Source organism: Meles meles, chromosome 5, assembly GCF_922984935.1.
Source record: "Meles meles chromosome 5, mMelMel3.1 paternal haplotype, whole genome shotgun sequence".
Lineage (NCBI taxonomy): Eukaryota > Metazoa > Chordata > Mammalia > Carnivora > Mustelidae > Meles > Meles meles.
In genome coordinates this window covers 109,666,285-109,686,228 of record NC_060070.1, presented here as the reverse complement: position 1 = coordinate 109,686,228, position 19,944 = coordinate 109,666,285, and the positions used below count along the sequence as shown (strand labels likewise).

Sequence of the window (19,944 nt, the reverse complement as noted above, 5' to 3'; positions counted from 1 at the left end):
TTCAGTTAATTTAAGTTAATCATGGTCTTCAGTATGATAACATACAACCACTGATTCGTATAAGGGCTCTTTCATCTTTTATACTTGGTTGGTTGTTTATTTTCTTTCTTTCCCACTCCTTACTTCTGAATATTGGTAACTCCTAACAAATTCCTTCATTATCTCTTTCTCCTCTCATTTCTTGCTACTCTCTTTATTTACATTGAGCTCTTGTCATGGAGAACCACTTGCAGTTGCCTGAGAAGAGCATGTTTCTTCTCCATTCAAGAGTAATAGGATAGCACAAAGTCTACACTTTATACATGAAAAAAAATCTAAATTGGTGCTAAATTAGTTAAATAAAATACATTTTTAAATATACAGTGAAAATCAGGGGCACCTGGGTGGCTCAGTGGGTTAAAGCCTCTGCCTTCGGCTCAGGTCATGATCCCAGGGTCCTGGGATGGAGCCCCGCATCGGGCTCTCTGCTCAGCAGGGAGCCTGCTTCCCTTCCTCTCGCTGCCTGCCTCTCCGCCTACTTGTGATCTCTGTCTGTCAAATAAATAAATAAAATCTTTAAAAAAAATAAAGAAATAAAAAAATAAATATACAGTGAAAATCAGATTCATTAACATGAAACTTTTGATGACCAAGGTTTCTGAAGAGAAAAGGACAGTTTGGACAGGAATTGGCTTCTTGTTTATAATGTCCTTGGATTATTGGTCGTATGGAAACAATGGTGATATACTAAGGTGGTGGACTAGAATGACCTATTACATTAGCAGTTGTATCCTTTCTGTAGGCATTTCGTTTGGAACATCATGGGGGAAATATGGATATAAATGAATATTTACTACATCTGATTATTTCTTCAGGATAAATTCCTAGAAATAGAATTTGGTATCAATGATACAACATATTTATTTTCATTTTCAAATATGAGTTTGGTGGTAACAATTTTTATTGAACATTTTGAGGCTTTTGCATCCAAATTCTGATAACTAGCATATATTTCCCAAGATTTAAGACTTACGTATCATGAGAATCATCTTTCATAGGAATTGGAATTCTTCATCTATATAAATAAATTAGCCCAGCATCTTTTAGTTTATTTCGTCAAATATTTTGTTCTATTCAGCTATTCTTATTTTCATTCAATTTTGGCAATCTATATTTCGACATAAACATTTTAGCATATTTGCATTGGGGAATATGTAGTGTTGTTAGACACCATTTGTCCTCATATTCCCTTTTAAATTTTTTATTTTTGCATATTTGTGTTCTTTCTCTTGATTTCTTAATTACACATTCCAGAAAAATATCTTTATCTCATGATCTTTTTAAATAAATGACTCTGGCCTTATTAATTGTAGTACTTTTCTCTTGATGTGAAATGTAGTCAGTGTAATTTTGTACTAAGTCTTCATTTAAAATAAAATTATTGGGTACTGTACATGTCCTAAAAAAAACTTTAAAAAAATCAGTTTTGCTCAATATTGTAATGTCATAGGGAATGTATAAGTAGGCCAGTATAGTTTATTTTATGAAGGTAGAACTATACCTTGGTAATAGTAATAGAAAGGGTAAAAAAAAAAACTAAATATAATGAAATGTACAGAATTTTTTTAAATTGCTAAATATTAGCTATCATGTTCTGATATTCACACAGAATACTTCATAAAATAGTGTCTTTGTCCTTATCAAACTGTTAAAAAATTCTCATTCACAGTGTTTTAAGTGTTCATTTTTTAAATATTTTTTCTTTCACTTTTTGCTATAGATTCTCAAATATGAATTGTACACTATTTTTGACATTTTGGGGGGAGTGAAGTGACAATTCAGACTTGTTGTTTATGTTGAATGTATTTTATTTCTATCTTCTTTTATTTCAAAGCATTTCTTTCTTCACTCATTTGGCTCTATTTTAATTTTTGTTAACCACTAAGTCACCTCCCTATTTATGTACTCTCTCACCATATTATCTTCTATATTGTATTTCATAAAAAGTCTTAACCTGTTTAACTTTCTAAGTCAAATTCAATTGATGCTATTTGAAATTTCTCTCTTCTTTTATGTATTTTCCCCTTATCTTTAGCATCTTTCATCTTTACTTGCACTTTTGTAATAGAATTTCTCAAACTGTCCATATTATTCTAGAGTTTGCTTTTACTTATTTTGTTTTTATTTTCTCTGATTTAAGTTCTTAAGTAGCAAGAATACTACTCAAGCCTTTTCGTTCCTGGCTGCAGGCTGAATTGTTAGGATATCATTAGGCTATGAGATTCAAAATCTCCTCTTAGATTTCAAACTATAAGTAGGAGTTTAGGCATGCAGGGTTGATAGCCTGTAATTTAACAGGAAAATTTTCTCATTATGGGTTTCCTGTGCCTTTGGGTTAAACCTCTGTGGGCCAAGTATTATAGATGGTGTTTTGGGGCTTCCTTCTAGTATATTTGTGAGAGTGCTTACACTTGGGCACAATTTTCATAATTAATACATTCTGCTTTGTTTCTTTCTCAGAGTTGCTGCTCCCTATCTTCTTCATTCAGCAAACTGTTGATCTGATTTCATGAAGGACTGAATATTAGTCATTCATTTAGTTTATAGCTCTGATCCTTCTCTTTGGAAACCATACTCCAGAACAATATAAGGCCAAATACCACACATGTTCTTAGCTGGTCTTGGATAATTTGATTTATTCCCTCTCAAAGGAGAATTGAGACATGGTAAGTACAACTCACCAAAATCTGAGAATATTCTGGTGCACCCTTGTTCCTGTTACTCCTTGTCGCTAGTAGGAAAGGGTGAAAATGATATCTTTCACAACAAAGTGGTACTTGAAGTAATTTCTTTGTTTCTAGGTAGACCCTCAGAATAAGGGAAGTAAGGTAAACATGTCCTAACAGGTTTAATTAATGGAGTAGCAGATACAGTACATTTAAAGTTAATGCCATACTTAAATTTAATAACAGCTATAAAATTAATGATATGATCAAAGTAAATCTCTTAACTTCTCTGAGTTTGTTCCTTCATTTAATATAGTGGTAATAATATGTATCACACAGGGTTTATAAGGATTAAATGAGAAAATAAGAAAATAGTGTTAAAACAATTGGCCTAGTGGCTGGCACATAGCAGGTGCTAAAAAAAAACCTGGATGGTATTCCTGACATAAACGAAGGAATGGTTTAATTCTACAAGGTGGAAGTGCCAGGCTGTGTTTTGAACAGTGGCAAAAGAGAATTACTAAAGTATTTTACAAATGTTATTTCAGTTAAACTGTGTCAACGATCTTTGATTCCTTCTTTTATGAAATTACCGTGTTTTTATATTTGAAATAATTAATGTATGATATAATTCACTTTGTTATTACATCAGCTTGTAACAACTTAGGCTTAAGTATTTTGAGGGCTCCTGGGTGGCTCAGTTTGTTAAGTGCCTGACTCTGGATTTTGGCTCAGATCATGGTCTCAGGGTCATGAGATCGATCACTGTGCTTGCTCTCTGCTGGGTGCAGAGCCTACTTAAGATTCTCTGTCTCTCTCCCTGCCCCCCCCCACACATTCTCTCTCACTCTCTATCTCTAAAAAGAAGAAAAAAAAGTACTATTTCTTCTTAAAATCTCTAGTATCTACTCTAGAGAGACACAGTGTCATTTAATTTGGTGCTCCATTCACATTTTTTTAAAAGATTTTATTTATTCATTTGAGAGGAATACAGAGACAGAGATAGAGAAAGAGAGCACAAGCAGGGGGAGAGGCAGAGGGAGAGGGAGAAGCAGACTCCCCACTGAGCTGGGAGCCAGACATGGGGCCCAATCCCCAGACCTGAAGATCATGACCTGAGCCAAAGACAGATGCTTAACCATCTAAGCCACTCAGGCGCCCCTCCATTCACTTTTAATAAAGTTTACTAAATGTGATTTGAAGTACAGGAGTATTTCTCACAGATTAATGAGAGTGAGGGCAAAGGAAGACAGTACACCATGTATTCTTGGCATCTTATCGTTTGCAGCTAGTGAATCACAGTAAACTGGAATCCAGGTTTGTTTTGTGTGTGTCTCAACTTATCTATAGAGATGCTATTAGCTAAGAATGTCTGGGGCACTCACCAGGGCTGGTATTACTCGTGGCAGCCTCCATGTATGTTTCCCCCACAGGAGCCAATGTTGTGGCCTCTGTGGTTCTCATGCTTGCAAGATGCACCTACCATCAACCATCAGGGATCCTTGAAAAATAAGGTTTATTACTCAAGTCCTGGGGGAAGTGAGGTAAAGGGCATGCCCACGGGCCAGCAGCCAAGTTGCTAGCAGAGTAAGAGAAAGAGAAACTATGTGGACCTGAGGTTCTGCTTTAATTGGGGTCAAGAGTGGGGCACCTAAGGTCTCCCAGATTCACTCTTTATTGTTGAATTTAGAATGAAAGAGTGGGAATTAGGGAGCAGGAAAGGTAATGGTCAGTTATTTAGTTACACAGGGATTTGTAGAAAGGAAACTCACGGTGGAGGGTGGGGTGGGGGAAAGGCCTGTCTTCTTATCTCTCTGTGTAGCTAGTGACTGTGTCATACAGCCGGTAATATATTTGTTGAAGGTGGATGTCTGAAATGGTTGCCTTGGCAATCAAAAACTTAATATCAGGCATTGCTATTACAATCAAAAAAGCTTATCCCTAGGCACTTATACTACAAGATTGCTTTATTTAGGGGAAAAAAAAAGTAAAGATGACAGTAAATAAAACCCTATAAGTAGCCTAATTATGACCATACCATTACTTTTCACTATAACACTTTTTACTATGTCTCAAATTTATGTGTGTCATTAAATCCTTTTAGCACATCGTCAGTATATAATGGCTTTACTAAGCATTAGAAATATCACTTGTCACCCTTTTTTCACATTTTAACAATTGTCATATTTATTCTTAAACCTGTATTGTATTGTTAAATATTCGGTTAGGCCAAAGTTGATTTTGCTGTTAAATTCACAGAAGATAATATTAAATCTATTAAATGAATGTAGTTTACTCTGATTCTCACTAAGTAGATGATTTTTTTCTCCTTTGCTAAGAACACAAGCATGCATAGACAAAATTAATGATTAAAAGTATTGGGTAATAATATATTTTGTATGTAATTTAAACAAAGCATTATTATTTTTGTCAGACTGTTAATAGGCTTTTGTGAAAATATTTAAATTGTAACTTTTCTTATTTACATGGATGTGTTTACAGTTGTTTGCCAGGATTTACTGGAAAAAAACTGTGAGAAAGTAATTGACCACTGTAGAATGCTCAGCATCAACTATCTGAATGAAGGATGGTGTTTCTATATAAGTGGAAGATTCAGAGTAAGTAATTTAATACATGGCGGAGTAATTTAACACTTTAAAATACAATAGCTTCAGGCAGTCTGTATTTCAAATGCTTTTATTAATCTAAACCAGAGAATTAGATCTTTATATGTATATTTAAACATGACTTATATAAAGTTTAGTAATAGAGATTTTGAACTTATAAGAATTATGTTGAGAGCACATTAACAAGAGTTCTAGGCAGTGTGTTTATTATAAAATAAGTATATAGCTAATTGAATCCTGGCGATATATCTCTGTGTACGTAAAACCACAGTTACTAATGCCCTAAGCTCTTAAACTAGATAGATAATAAAATTAGTATGGTAGTTAGCATATACATTATGCTTTTTATTGATGGATAGCTTTTGAAATGACTTTACAAGGACACAGTGGGTGTGCAACTAACAGTAAGGCATATCCTACAACTCATCATTTCCACTTTCAGGTGTGTCTATTGGAAGAATTATAAGGTATATACAAGAATTTATGCATAAACAAGAATTTTCACACCAAATCTGAAACAAACTAAAGCCTGTGGATAAGAGAGTGGGTAAATTCACTATGGCAGAGTCACACCAAGCGATTATAATGAATGGTTAAAATGAGTGAAAAATAGCTACGTTTACTAATAATTTTAAATATCAAAACATAATGTTGAATTTTAAAATCTTATTGAAGACTAACATAGGTAGGTAGTCTGATAATGATTAATTTTTTAAACACAAGAAAGTCCATATTTTCTATGACTGACATATAGCTGAAGTAAAAATACATATATCAGAAATATATACACTGGCTTTACTAAAAGGGCTCTCTATAAAGAGACAGCTGGGGAAAAAAATCAGTGAGAGTACAGAAGGAAATTATAATCAATTTATGATGCTGTATTTCTTAAAAGTGTTTTGGCAAATAATGACAGTAGAATTATGGAATTCATTTTATTGTTTTCTCTAAATACAAAATATTTTAATAAAATATTTTTAGAGTAATGAAAAGTCAATTTATGGAAGGAATCATGGACAAATTTCTGTGTATATTTCTGGAAACATACACTAAAATATAATAATGTTACTATGCAAGAACATATAGGATAAGAGCACAACATTTCTTTCACAGCTGTAAAATGTTGATATTATAACATGTCATATATGATCATTACTTCATTTGCTCTTCACATAAATACCATTCCATTTTATAGAAAATTAAAATGTCTATTGAGTCTTTAATATTTTCGCAAATTCATACATATTGGTAAGGATAGATGAAGCTAGATTTAAACATACTCCAAGCAACTCTAGAACTCAATACTTCTAAGTACTATACATATCGACTTTCAGATAAAGAATGTACTAGCATCTCTTTTTCCTTTAAGATATGTTTACCCTAAAAAAAAAAAAAAAAAAAGATATGTTTACCCTTTCCTTAAGAGGAGATGATCTAGTTGAAATGTCTTTCCTGCTTTGGTTTAAATTTCTTTTATAATATACTATTCAGTTTTGAGTTTTGGTTTCTGTTTTGTTTTGGGATAGTCTCTGAGAATTTATCTCTGACTTTCATTTTTAAATTTCTCTTCCTCCACCATGATTTCTCCTGGAAAATCTCACCTGTTCTAGTGTCTCAACAATTATCTATGTTACTGACTGTAAATTCAGTTTTAATTTCTTTTTAAGGAACTTGACTGGAGTTATCATTAACTTGCCAAATCTGCTTTTTCTGTAATTCTACTTTAAGTTTAATGACTTCCACTAGATAAAATATTAGCAAGAAGGAAATGCTATTGGCTTTCTCACTGGGTTAAAATTTAGGTGATGATGAGATAATGTGCATTACTAATATTTTTAACACTATAATATTTTTTCAAAAATATGTTTTTCCCTACTGATAAATAATCCTAGTTATGGCTTACTGAAGTTCTGAAATAGTTTATAATTCAGTTGATTTAATTTATAAATATATTGTTCAGATTGTGTAATGGTTATGGATAGTGGGAATTAACATTACTTTTTATGATACTTAAGTTCAATGTGATATGTTAAAGAAAATAAAATATATATTATATTCAAATTATTCTTAGCATATAAATATAAAATGCATTCTTGGAATTTTTAACTGATATTTGTTTTTCTACTCTGATGTTTGCATTATTAACTTTTGAATATATCAACCAATTTCAAAGAGACTACATGATGAACTATAATATTTTAGGAAGAGATTTGAATTATCTCTTCTCTTATGTGGAGAAAACAAATATATTTATATTCAGAGGGAAGATGAACAGAGCAGGCATAAGACAAGCAAAATGATACACTTAAATTCAACTATATCCAGGGTCACAATAAATGTAAATTGATTAACACTTCAGTTAATACAGAGATTATTAATGGTACATGAAACAAAACTCAAATGCTTAAAAGATACTCATTTTATTTAAAAAGATAGAGACATATTGAAAGTAAAATAATGAGAGAGATATATAAAAATAGACAAAATAATTACTGGTGTAGTTTTATTAATAAGGCAGATTTCAATATCAGGAACTTTCCGAGATGAAGGACTTTATTTCAGAAAAAATAAGTGGGTCAACTAATCATACTGAATTATGCATGTAATAAAAGAGATTTAAAATATATGAACCAGAAACTGACATAAACCAAAAGAGGAATAAGTAAAAGTATAATCATAGTGGAGATATGAAAACTTCCCTTTCAGTAATTGGTAGAATAAGTTGACAGAGAAATCAGTAAGGATATACAAAATGTGAATGCTACTGTCAATCCACTTACCTGAATGACTACAAAATGACACACAAAACAGTTGCAGGTTATTTATTCTTCTTAACAACACATGTACCTTATTCAGAGGCCTTTTTCATTATGGGGGAGCAGAGGGCCATAGCTGGGCCATTTCCCATGTGCCTCCATGGAGACATCTTTATAGAAGGGGCGTTGACTGAGCCACATTTTTCCACATTGACTTAAAACTTTTCCACTCCTAGCCCTCTATCTCTACCTCCACACTAGATCCATATAAACCGTCCAGAGCTTTTTTTTAAGGCTCCTTAGCAATGAGAGGATTCTCCCATCTGTGTTTCCTTCACTGGCTCTTGCCTCATGTTGTTCCTTAGGGGGAAAAAATGCCTGGTGCCTCTTTGTTCCTGTTGGTGGCACTGTGGCAGTAAGTGAATAAAGGCTTGAATATTACTATTTTCACTTCAGCTCTATGTCCTAATTGAGCGCCTTGACCCTTGATTGCTTGCCATGAAATTAAAAACACCCTGTCATAGTGGGGCGTATTTGTTATCTCATGCAATATTATATGTATATCAGTCATTTTTAAAGAAAAAAGAAAAAAAGTGTCAACAGTAGATTTGTATAAATAATCTTTAGATAAAAAATAGAAATGGGAGGAGTCAAGATGGTGGAGAAGTAGCAGGCTGAGACTACATCAGGTAGCAGGAGATCAGCTAGATAGCTTATCTAAACATTGCAAACACCTACAAATCCAATGGGAGATCGAAGAGAAGAACAGCAATTCTCGAAACAGAAAATCAACCACTTTTTGAAAGGTACGACTGAAAGAGAAGTGAATCCAAAACGACGGGTAGATAGACCGCGGTGAGAGGGGCTGGCTCTCGGCAAGCGGCAGAGCAATGGAGCACAAAATCAGGACATTTAAAAGTCTGTTCCACTGAGGGACATTGCTCCAGAAGCTAAACCGGGATGAAGCCCACGAGGGGTCAGCGTGGCCCCAGGTCCCCCAGGGTCACAGAAGGATCGGGGGTGTCGGAGTCACAGAGCTCGCAGGTATTAGAATGGGGAAGCCGGCTACACAGACAGAGCTGAGAACTGAGCTCTCAGCTTGGGGTTACCTTGAACCGGTCGCAGGCTGGGTGAGCTTGGAGTGCGGCCAGAGACCAGGGATATGGGAGTGATTGGGCGCTGTTCTCTGGAGGTGCACTGAGGAGTGGGGCCCCGGGCTCTCGGCTCCTCCGGGCTCTCGGCTCCTCCGGGTGGAAGACTGGAAGGCCGCCATTTTCATTCCCATCCTCCGGAACTTTACGGAAAGCGTTCAGGGAACAAAAGCTCCTGAAAGCGAACCCGAGCAGATTACTTAGTCCTGCCCCTGGTAAGGGCAGTGCAATTCCGCCTTGGGCAAAGACACTTGAGAATCACTACAACGGGCCCCTCCACCAAAAGATCAACAAGAAATCCAGCCAGGACCAAGTTCATCTACCCAGGAAAGCAGGTTCAATACCAAGGACAGCAGCGGAATTCCAGAGGAGGAGAAAGCAAAGCACCGAACTCATGGCTTTCTCCCCATGATTCTTTAGAATTGCCGTTAATTTAATTTTTTTTTTCAATTTTTTTTCTTCTTATGCTAAATTTTTTTAAACTTTTACCCTTTTCTTTTTTAACGTTTTTTAACTATTTTATCTAACATATCTTTTTTTCTATCTTTTTAATATTTTTTCCTTATTGGTTTTCTCTTTTTTAATTTTTTTTTTTATTCTGAACCTCTTTTTATCCCCTTCCCCCCACCCATGATTTGGGGTCTCATCTGATTTGGTTAAAGTGCATTGTTCTGGGGTCTTTGCCACCCTTTTAGTATTTTACTTGCTCCTTCATATACTCTTATCTGGACAAAATGACAAGGTGGAAAAATTCTTCACAAAAAAAAAAAAAAACAACAAGAGGCAGTACCGAAGGCTAGGGACCTAATCAATACAGACATTGGTAATATGACAGATCTAGAGTTCAGAATGACGATTCTGAAGGTTCTAGCTGGGCTCGAAAAAGGCATGGAAGATATGAGAGAAACCCTCTCTGGAGATATAAAAGCCCTTTCTGGAGAAACAAAAGAACTAAAATCTAACCAAGTTGAAATCAAAAAAGCTATTAATGAGGTGAAATAAAAAATGGAGGCTCTTACTGCTAAGATAAATGAGGCAGAAGAAAGAATTAGTGATATAGAAGACCAAATGACAGAAAATAAAGAAGCTGAGCAAAAGAGGGACAAACAGCTGCTGGACCACAAGGGGAGAATTCGAGAGATAAGTGACACCATAAGACGAAACAACATTAGAATAATTGGGATTCCAGAAGAAGAAGAAACAGAGAGGAGAGCAGAAGTTATATTGGAGAGAACTATTGGAGAGAATTTCCCTAATATGGCAAAGGGAACAAGCATCAAAATCCAGGAGGTGCAGAGAACCCCCCTCAAAGTCAACAAGAATAGGTCCACACCCCATCACCTAATAGTAAAATTTACAGGTCTTAGTGACAAAGAGAAAATCCTGAAAGCAGCTCGGGCAAAGAAGTATGTAACATACACTGGTAAAAATATTAGATTGGCAGCAAACTTATCCACAGATACCTGGCAGGCCAGAAAGAGCTGGTATGATATATTCAGGGCAGTAAACAAGAAAAACGTGCAGCAAGAATACTATATCCAGCTAGGCTATCATTGAAAATAGAAGGAGAGATAAAAACCTTCCAGGACAAACAAAAACTGAAAGAATTTGCAAACACCAAACCAGCTCTATAGGAAATATTGAAAGGGATCCTCTAAGCAAAGAGAGAGCCTAAAAGTAGTAGATCAGAAAGGAACAAAGACAATATACAGTAACAGTCACATTACAGGCAATACAATGGCACTAAATTCATATCTCTCAATAGTTACCCTGAATGTTAATGGGCTAAATGCCCCAATCAAAAGACACAGAGTATCAGAATGGATAAAAAAATAAAACCCATCTATATGTTCCCTAAAAGAAACTCATTTTAGACACAAAGACACCTCCAGATTTAAAGTGAGGGGGTGGAAAACAATTTACCATGCTAATGGGCATCAGAAGAAAGCTGGGGTGGCAATCCTTATATCAGATCAATTAGATTTTAAGCCAAAGACTATAATAAGAGATGAGGAAGGACACTGTATCATACACAAAGGGTCTGTCCAACAAGATCTAACTATTTTAAATATCTATGCCCTAACATGGGAGCAGCCAACTATATAAACCAATTAACAGCAAAATCAAAGAAACACATCAATAATAATACAATAATAGTAGGGGACTGTAACACTCCAATCACTGAAATGGACAGATCATCCAAACAAAATATCAACAAGGAAATAAAGGCCTTAAATGACACACTGGACCAGATGGACATCACAGATATATTCAGAACAGTTCATCCCAAAGCAACAGAATACACATTCTTCTCTAGTGCACGTGGAACATTGTCCAGAATAGATCAGATCCTAGGTCCTAAATCAGGTCTGAACTGGTATCAAAAGATTGGGATCATTCCCTACATATTTTCAGACCACAATGCTCTGAAGCTGGAACTCAATCACAAGAGGAAATTTGGAAAGAACCCAAATATATGGAGACTAAACAGCATCCTTCTAAATAATGAATGGGTCAACCAGGAATTTAAAGAAGAATTGAAAAAATTCATGGAAACAAATGATAATGAAAACACAACAGTTCAAAATCTGTGGGACACAGCAAAGGCAGTCCTGAGAGGAAAACATATAGCGGTACAAGCCTTTCTCAAGAAACAAGAAAGGTCTCAAGTACACAACCTAACCCTACATGTAAAGGAGCTGGAGAAAGAACAAGAAAGAAACCCTAAACCCAGCAGGAAAAGAGAAATCATAAAGATCAGAGCAGAAATCAATGAAATAGAAACCAAAAAAAACAATAGAAAAAATCAATGAAAGTAGGAGCTGGTTCTTTGAAAGAATCAATAAGATTGATAACCCCCTGGCCAGACTCATCAAAAAGAAAAGAGAAAGGACCCAAATAAATAAAATCATGAATGAAAGAGGAGAGATCACAACTAACACCAAAGAAATACAGACAATTATAAGAACATACTATGAGCAACTCTACGCCAACAAATTTGACAATCTGGAAGAAATGGATGCATTCCTAGAGACATATAAACTACCACAACTGAACCAGGAAGAAATAGAAAACCTGAACAGGCCCATAACCAGTAAGGAGATTGAAACAGTCATCAAAAATCTCCAAACAAACAAAAGCCCGGGGTCAGACGGCTTCCCAGGGGCATTCTACCAAACATTTAAAGAAGAATTAATTCCTATTCTCCTGAAACTGTTCCAAAAAATAGAAATGGATGGAAAACTTCCAAACTTGTTTTATGAGGCCAGCATCACCTTGATCTCAAAACCAGACAAGGATCCCACCAAAAAATAGACCAATATCCTTGATGAACAAAGATGCAAGAATTCTCACCAAAATTCTAGCCAATAGGATTCAACAGTACATTAAAAGGATTATTCACCGTGACCACCTGGGATTTATTCCAGTGCTGCAAGGTTGGTTCAACATCCACAAATCAATCAATGTGATAGAACACATGAGTAAAAGAAAGAACAAGAACCATATGATACTCTTAATAGATGCTGAAAAAGCATTTGAAAAAGTACAGCATCCCTTCCTGATCAAAACTCTTCAAAGTGTAGGGATCGAGGGCACATACCTCAATATTATCAAAGCCATCTATGAAAAACCCACTGCAAATATCATTCTCAATGGAGAAAAACTGAAAGCTTTTCCGCTAAGGTCAGGAACACGGCAGGGATGTCCATTATCACCACTGCTATTCAACAGTACTAGAAGTCCTAGCCTCAGCAAACAGACAGCAAAAGGAAATTAAAGGCATCCAAATCAGCAACAAAGTCAAACTATCACTCTTCACAGATGATATGATACTACATGTGGAAAACCCAAAGGACTCCACTCCAAAACTGCTAGAATTTATACAGGAGTTCAGTAAAGTGTCAGGATATAAAATTAAGGCACAGAAATCAGTTGCATTTCTGTACACCAACAATAAGACAGAAGAAAGAGAAATTAAGGAATCAATCCCATTTACAATTGCACCCAAAACTGTAAGATACCTAGAAATAAACTTAACCAAAGAGGCTAAGAATCTATATGCAGAAAACTATAAAGTACTCATGAAAGAAATTGAGGAAGACACAAAGAAATGGAAAAATGTTCCATGCTCCTGGATTGGAAGAATAAATATTGTGAAAATGTCTATGCTACCTAAAGCAATCTACACATTTAATACAATCCCTATCAAAATACCATCCATTTTTTCAAAGAAATGGAACAAATAATCCTAAAATTTATATGGAACCAGAAAAGACCTCAAATAGCCAAAGGAATATTGATAAAGAAAGCCCAAGTGGGTGGCATCACAATTCCGGACTTCAAGCTCTATTACAAAGCTGTCCTCATCAAGACAGCATGGTAGTGGCACAAAAACAGACACATAGTTCAATGGAACAGAATAGAGAGCCCAGAAATCGACCCTCAACTCTATGGTCAACTAATCTTCGACAAAGCAGGAAAGAATGTCCAATGGAAAAAAGACAGCCTCTTCAATAAATGGTGCTGGGAAAATTGGACAGCCACATGCAGAAAAATGAAATTGGACCACTTCCTTACACCACACACGAAAATAGACTCAAAATAGATGAAGGACCTTAATGTGAGAAAGGAATCCATCAAAATCCTTGAGGAGAACGCAGGCAGCAACCTCTTTGACCTCATCCACAGCAACGTCTTCCTAGGAACATTGCCAAAAGCAACAGAAGCAAGGGCAAAAATGAACTCTTGGGATTTCATCAAGATCAAAAGCTTTTGCACAGCAAAGGAAACAGCTAACAAAACCAAAAGACAACTGACAGAATGGGAGAAGATATTTGCAAACGACATATCAGATAAAGGGCTAGTATCCAAAATCTATAAGGAACTTAGCAAACTCAACACCCAAAGAACAAACAATCCAATCAAGAAATGGGCAGAGGACATGAACAGACATTTCTGCAAAGAAGACATCCAGATGGCCAACAGACACATGAAAAAGTGCACCACGTCACTCGGCATCAGGGAAATACAAATCAAAACCACAATGAGATATCACCTCACACCAGTCAGAATGGCTCAAATTAACAAGTCAGGAAATGACAGATGCTGGCGAGGATGCGGAGAAAGGGGAACCCTCCTACACTTTTGGTGGGAATGCAAGCTGGTGCAACCACTCTGGAAAACAGCATGGAGGTTCCTCAAAATGTTGAAAATAGAACTACCCTATAACCCAGCCATGGCATTACTAGGTATTTACCCTAAAGATACAAACGTAGTGATCCAAAGGGGCACATGCACCCGAATGTTTATAGCAGCAATGTCTACAATAGCCAAACTATGGAAAGAACCTAGATGTCTATCAACAGATAAATTGATGAAGAAGAAGTGTTATATATACACTTTGGAATACTATGTAGCCATCAAAAGAAATGAAATCTTGCCATTTGTGATGACGTAGATGGGACTAGAGGGTATCATGCTTAGTGAAATAAGTCAATCGGAGAAAGACAACTATCATATGATCTCCCTGATATGAGGACATGGAGATGCAACATGGGGGGTTAGGGGGGTTGGAGAAGAATAAATGAAATGAGATGGGATTGGGAGGGAGACAAACCATAAGTGACTCTTAATCTCACAAAGCAAACTGAAGTTTGCTGGGGGAGGGGGGTTGGGAGAGGGGGAGTGGCATTATGGACATTGGGGAGGGTATGTGCTATGGTGAGTGCTGTGAAATGTGTAAACCTGGCGATTCACACACCTGTACCCCTGGGGATAAAAATACATTATATGTTTATAAAAAAAAAAAAAAGAAAGAAAGAAAGAAAGAAAGAAAAAAATTTTTTAATTAAAAAAAATAAAATAAAATCTGTTTTTCAGGAAAAAAATACAAATGGAAAATAAGCACAATTTTAATATGTTCATTTAAGGCAATATGGATGTACCATTTTATATTTCTGCATTAAAACACAAAACTATGCATATTTAATACAACAGAATTTTCACATGTATCCAGAGAAAATAGGACCACCAGTTGGCTTTTTAGAGTATATATCTAAAGTTTTTTCATCTGTAATAGTTCGATATCTAGAAATACCTGAAGTAAGAAAGGAAGATTATATTAAACATGTGTAGAAACTATTCACTATATTATTGTTTATTTTAGAATAGAAGTAATCAAATTATCAAGAATAGCTTAAGTATTATGTGTCCCTATAATAGAATTTGCATCCATTTTAGACTATTGTTTTCAAGTGTATTGTGATATCTGGAAAATACTCAGATCAAAATATCCAATGAAAAATGGCTATATCATTCTAACTATAATTTGAGTTTAGATGTATATATATAAGGTATTTATCTCCTTGTAATAAAATAAAATATGTATTTCCTGTGTTATGGGAATGGTCAACAGGCATGGCAGCACTACTCCCACAGAGATTATCCATTGGGTTCCACCTCCCAGGGTGTTCAGACATCATGAGAGGTTATGTATCAAAGGCCCAGGTTTTTCCAGACAGTAAGAAGTACAGGGGATAGGGGGAACCAGTTAGATGGCACAAAGTTAATATAGTTTCTGATTTGCCCATCTCCATAACCACTCAGAGCTTTGTCATTTTTTAATAAATGTAAAATTTCCCTATGTATTTGAAGGCCTAATGGAAAGAGTGAAGTATCTGAGGCCTGTGATCTATGTAGTCTAGGGACAAGTTAATATACACAGGGACAGGGAAACAAGGAGCCACAGAGAATCATGGGGAAGAATGGCTTAGGGAATCACAGAGAGGCTCTGAGGTGAAATTCAGATCTAACTTAACACCAAGGTTAACCAGAGCTGTGTTGGCCAGTGGAGCCTGGACGATATTTGTATTGTACAGATAGGCATAGTATCGGCTAAAAGGAATAAACCAACAAACCAACAAAATAGAGACAGTGGCTTACACCTGTTAATGGAATTAGACTAAAATTATTATCAGAAAAAAATGATTTATTTCTTTTGAATATACATTTAATTGAAGTATTATAAAGGATAAAGCATATTCCATAATTACTTTAAGATTAGGAAGTTTAAATTAAATGCAACATGATGGACAATATTAGGGGTAAAAAAAATGTAGGTCAGAACCTTATTAATTCTAAGCCATGCTCTTCATCATGAATTAAATTCGTCTTTTTTCAATTCATTTTCACTATAATTAAAGTGGCAGAAGGATTCTGAGCTTTCTCATTGAAATTGTGATGAGGAATTTCTAATCAAGCACTTTCACAATGTCAATATTAATCTCAATATTAATAATATAAATAGCCCCCATGATAAAACAATTGCTACTTCCCAAATGAGAGTCAGATTTCTAATAACCACCAAAAATAAATCATTGAAAAAAATTAAGAGCTCAAACTCATAGTGAAAAAAGGGGAAGAACTGTTCTTATTGTCATTTTTATGTTTATAAAAATGAATAAATTATAGTTACTAAATTAAAAAATATGATTGATATTATGCACACAAAAAACTAACAATATAGAAACTGCAATTAAATGCTATTTACATTGTCTCATAGCAATGATTCAGGATTTATTTTCCTTAGAGTTTCAATGATTTATTAATAAATTTAATTTCATTTTAATAAATATTATACATAGGACCACAATTTCTGGACTGTGCCTATCCAAATATTTTATAACTTCCTGATGTTATGACAGAATTGTTGACTGCTGCTTTTTATACCCTCAAAGAAAATACCATGAGAGCTTTAAACACAACTCCTTTGGTTCTCTTCTTTTATAACTGGTTCAGGGATGCAGATATAAGAAAGCAGTTTATGTTTTATCTCATCTTTTTAAGTTTCTTATAAGATTTCACTGGGGAACCAACAAAAAACCAAAATTTTAAAACTCATCTAGTTTAACTTTACCATCTGTTTCATTCCTCTTTTCTATTTCCATCCTCTAGTTAAATCTTTTTTTTTTTACAATAATTTTCAGCAAGCGTGACTTATGCAAACTCACACTGAACACTGAAAGAAGTAAAGCTCAAATTAGAATTCCATATGAATACAATTTGCATTTGGGGTAGGAGTTAGAGTTTTAAAATTTTAGTTGCAACAACAGAAAATCTAAACAGAATATTTCTCTCTCTCTCTTTCAATCTTTCTCTCTCTCAAGCTCATGCGTGCATGCACATGTGCGCACACACACACACACACACACACACACACGAACACAGTAATTTGAAGGCTCACATACTTAGACTTTTCAAAGGCTAGATCAGGTAAGCATTTACCCAGAGGCTCAATGTGAAACATATTCCTTCTAGCTCACAGTAAAATAGCAACAGTGCCCTCAAAGTTTCTAGAAGAAACCAGGCATACTATATTCTGCCTCAGGGCCTTTATCTTGAAGATTTTGACCCAAATTCTGGTTTGTGGGTTTCCCCATTCTCTTTAGGTATTTTCTCAAATGTTTACCCTTTCAGTGAGTTCTTCCATAGGCACCCAATTGAAAATGTTAAATACTCATTTCTGGCTCATATGTGTCATCTCCTTTTTTTAGTTCCTTCTTAACAACCATTGTTATCTAGTTTCCCAGATAACAGTATAGTTCTTCACATATCTTCTTCATTGTCTATACATGTATATTAGGCTGAAATTTAAGTTTTATGTAGGTAGATGTCTTTGTTTCTTTATACAAGACTACCCTTCTTCCAGAAAAGGCAGCAAAATTTCATCAAAGACAAGTCATGGCAAGTGTAGCAGATAGGAACCTCTTTGGAAGAATGCTTCCATGTAGGAAGAGCACAGACTCCATAAACTGAGCAACAGGAAACATCTCCCTTAGTAATGGGTAGTCAGTGCTTCTTTGACAAGGAATTTGGGGAGAGGTATATCTGGTGAAGATGGAAATAATTACATGATACACAAAAGACCCCTCAGTGTTGCTTTTTTTTAATGTAAAAAATTATAAATTTCAACATATCAATGAAAGGTACATTGGAAGCTAAATATGTTATGGACACTCAAAATATTAGTTTGTACACATATACAAAATTTAAAAAATCTGATATTTACACTATGATCTGCTTCAAAAGCCTAAGTTGAACAGAAAAGTTGAAACTATTTCCTACTGACCCATAAGTATTCTAAGCTACTAAAAGTACCTTGTAATTGTACCCTCAATGAGAAAAATACAGCAATTTGTTCATTCTTTAACAATCCTTAGAGACAGTTCTTGAGATTTGGAGATTGGATGGATAGTGCCATAGTGGTGAGAGCTAGAGACATCTCTGGAAAAGAATAGGTAAGGTCAGATACAACAGATCCCTGGAGCAACCAAGTGTAATTTTTGCCCCCCCTCTGGGAGGGGTACTTGTCAGTATCTAGGGACATTTGTGGTTGTCACAAATAGAGATTGAATCTGCTAGTAACATCCAGGTTTGCTGCTAAGCATCCTGCAATGCACATGACAGCCCCCTACAACAAAGAAATATCAGGTCCAAATATCTGTGGTTGAGAACACTGACTTAGGAACGTTAAGCTGTATAAATTGGAGAATAGTAAAACATGTGCCCAGAAAGAAAAACAGTCTTCATGAAAGTTAAAGAACCCCACACTTAAAGAAGAGAAGCTTTTGTCTCGAACTAGCAGACCCCTAGCATAAGATAGCATTCTAAATTGAGAAGACTTTTTTCTAGTTTATGTGGGCCCTGCAACTGAGTTAGGTACAGAGAGTTGGTTAAGTCAAATTGCTTTCTTATTCTTTTTCTTCCTTTGTTGGGAACAGATTAGTTACTTTAAGTTCAGAAAGAGGTACACATGCTGGTTGGTCACAAACTCTGCTTCTCAATCCTTCCTTCTGAAATACTTACTGACTTAGACTAAAATTGTTTGAATTTTTTAAAATTTTTTATTTATTTATTTGAGAGAGAGAGAGAGAGAGCATGACCTGGAGGAAAGGCAGGAGACAGAGAGGCAGACTCCCTGCTGAGCAAGAAGCTTGATGAGGGATTAGATCCCAGGACCCTGAGATCATGACCTGAGCCAAAGGCAGATACTTAACTGAGTAAGCAACCTAGGTGCCCCAAATTTGTTTGAATTTTTCTTCTTATTTATATTATTGAACATTTAGTTGAAAAAAATTGGAGGTTAAGTAGCTTGAAATATGTGACTTTGTTTTTAAGGAGAGGGGGAAGCAGGAGCAGGATTCCAGATTTATTAAACATAAAATGGCTAAATTAAAGAGTCATTGAAATGCTTGAAGGAATTTTAGGAAGGCTATATAATCAGGGTTGACTTCAATAATCTTCTGATCCATGTCTTATACCTCAGAAATTGTTATTCGTTTTCTCTTCTTCTCTCTTTTTCATAGACAAATTTCTCAATGGCTTTCTCTGTCTACTTCATTAAGTGGATAATTTATCCTGCTTCTGTTCAGACTTTTGGTAGGGAAGTTGACTGTTGCCTAAAATAATTCTTGAAAGAGAATAATGTCCTCACAGTAGCTTTAAACTTTTAAATCTTTTTCCTGTGCATATGTTGCTTCTTTATTTTAGTTCTTCAATATATTTTAATCATTTGAATCACAAGCATATTTTAAATAAGAAAGCAAAAACAACATGTTTTGACTTGGAATAAATTTTTTCAAAGAACTCAAGAAAAAAAAAAATTTCCCAGGGTAAATGTTTAACCAGTTGTTAAATAATTTTATTG

General features: G+C 35.2%; 1 protein-coding gene across 1 annotated transcript in view; it reads left to right on the top strand.

Moving 5' to 3' along the window:
- EYS (eyes shut homolog) overlaps window positions 1-19,944 on the top strand; it is a 1,714,887-nt gene that overhangs the window by 115,409 nt on the left and 1,579,534 nt on the right. The window contains 2 exon segments of the mRNA XM_046006082.1: window positions 5,208-5,226; window positions 5,228-5,323. Of these exon segments, the coding sequence (XP_045862038.1) occupies window positions 5,208-5,226; window positions 5,228-5,323 (115 nt within the window).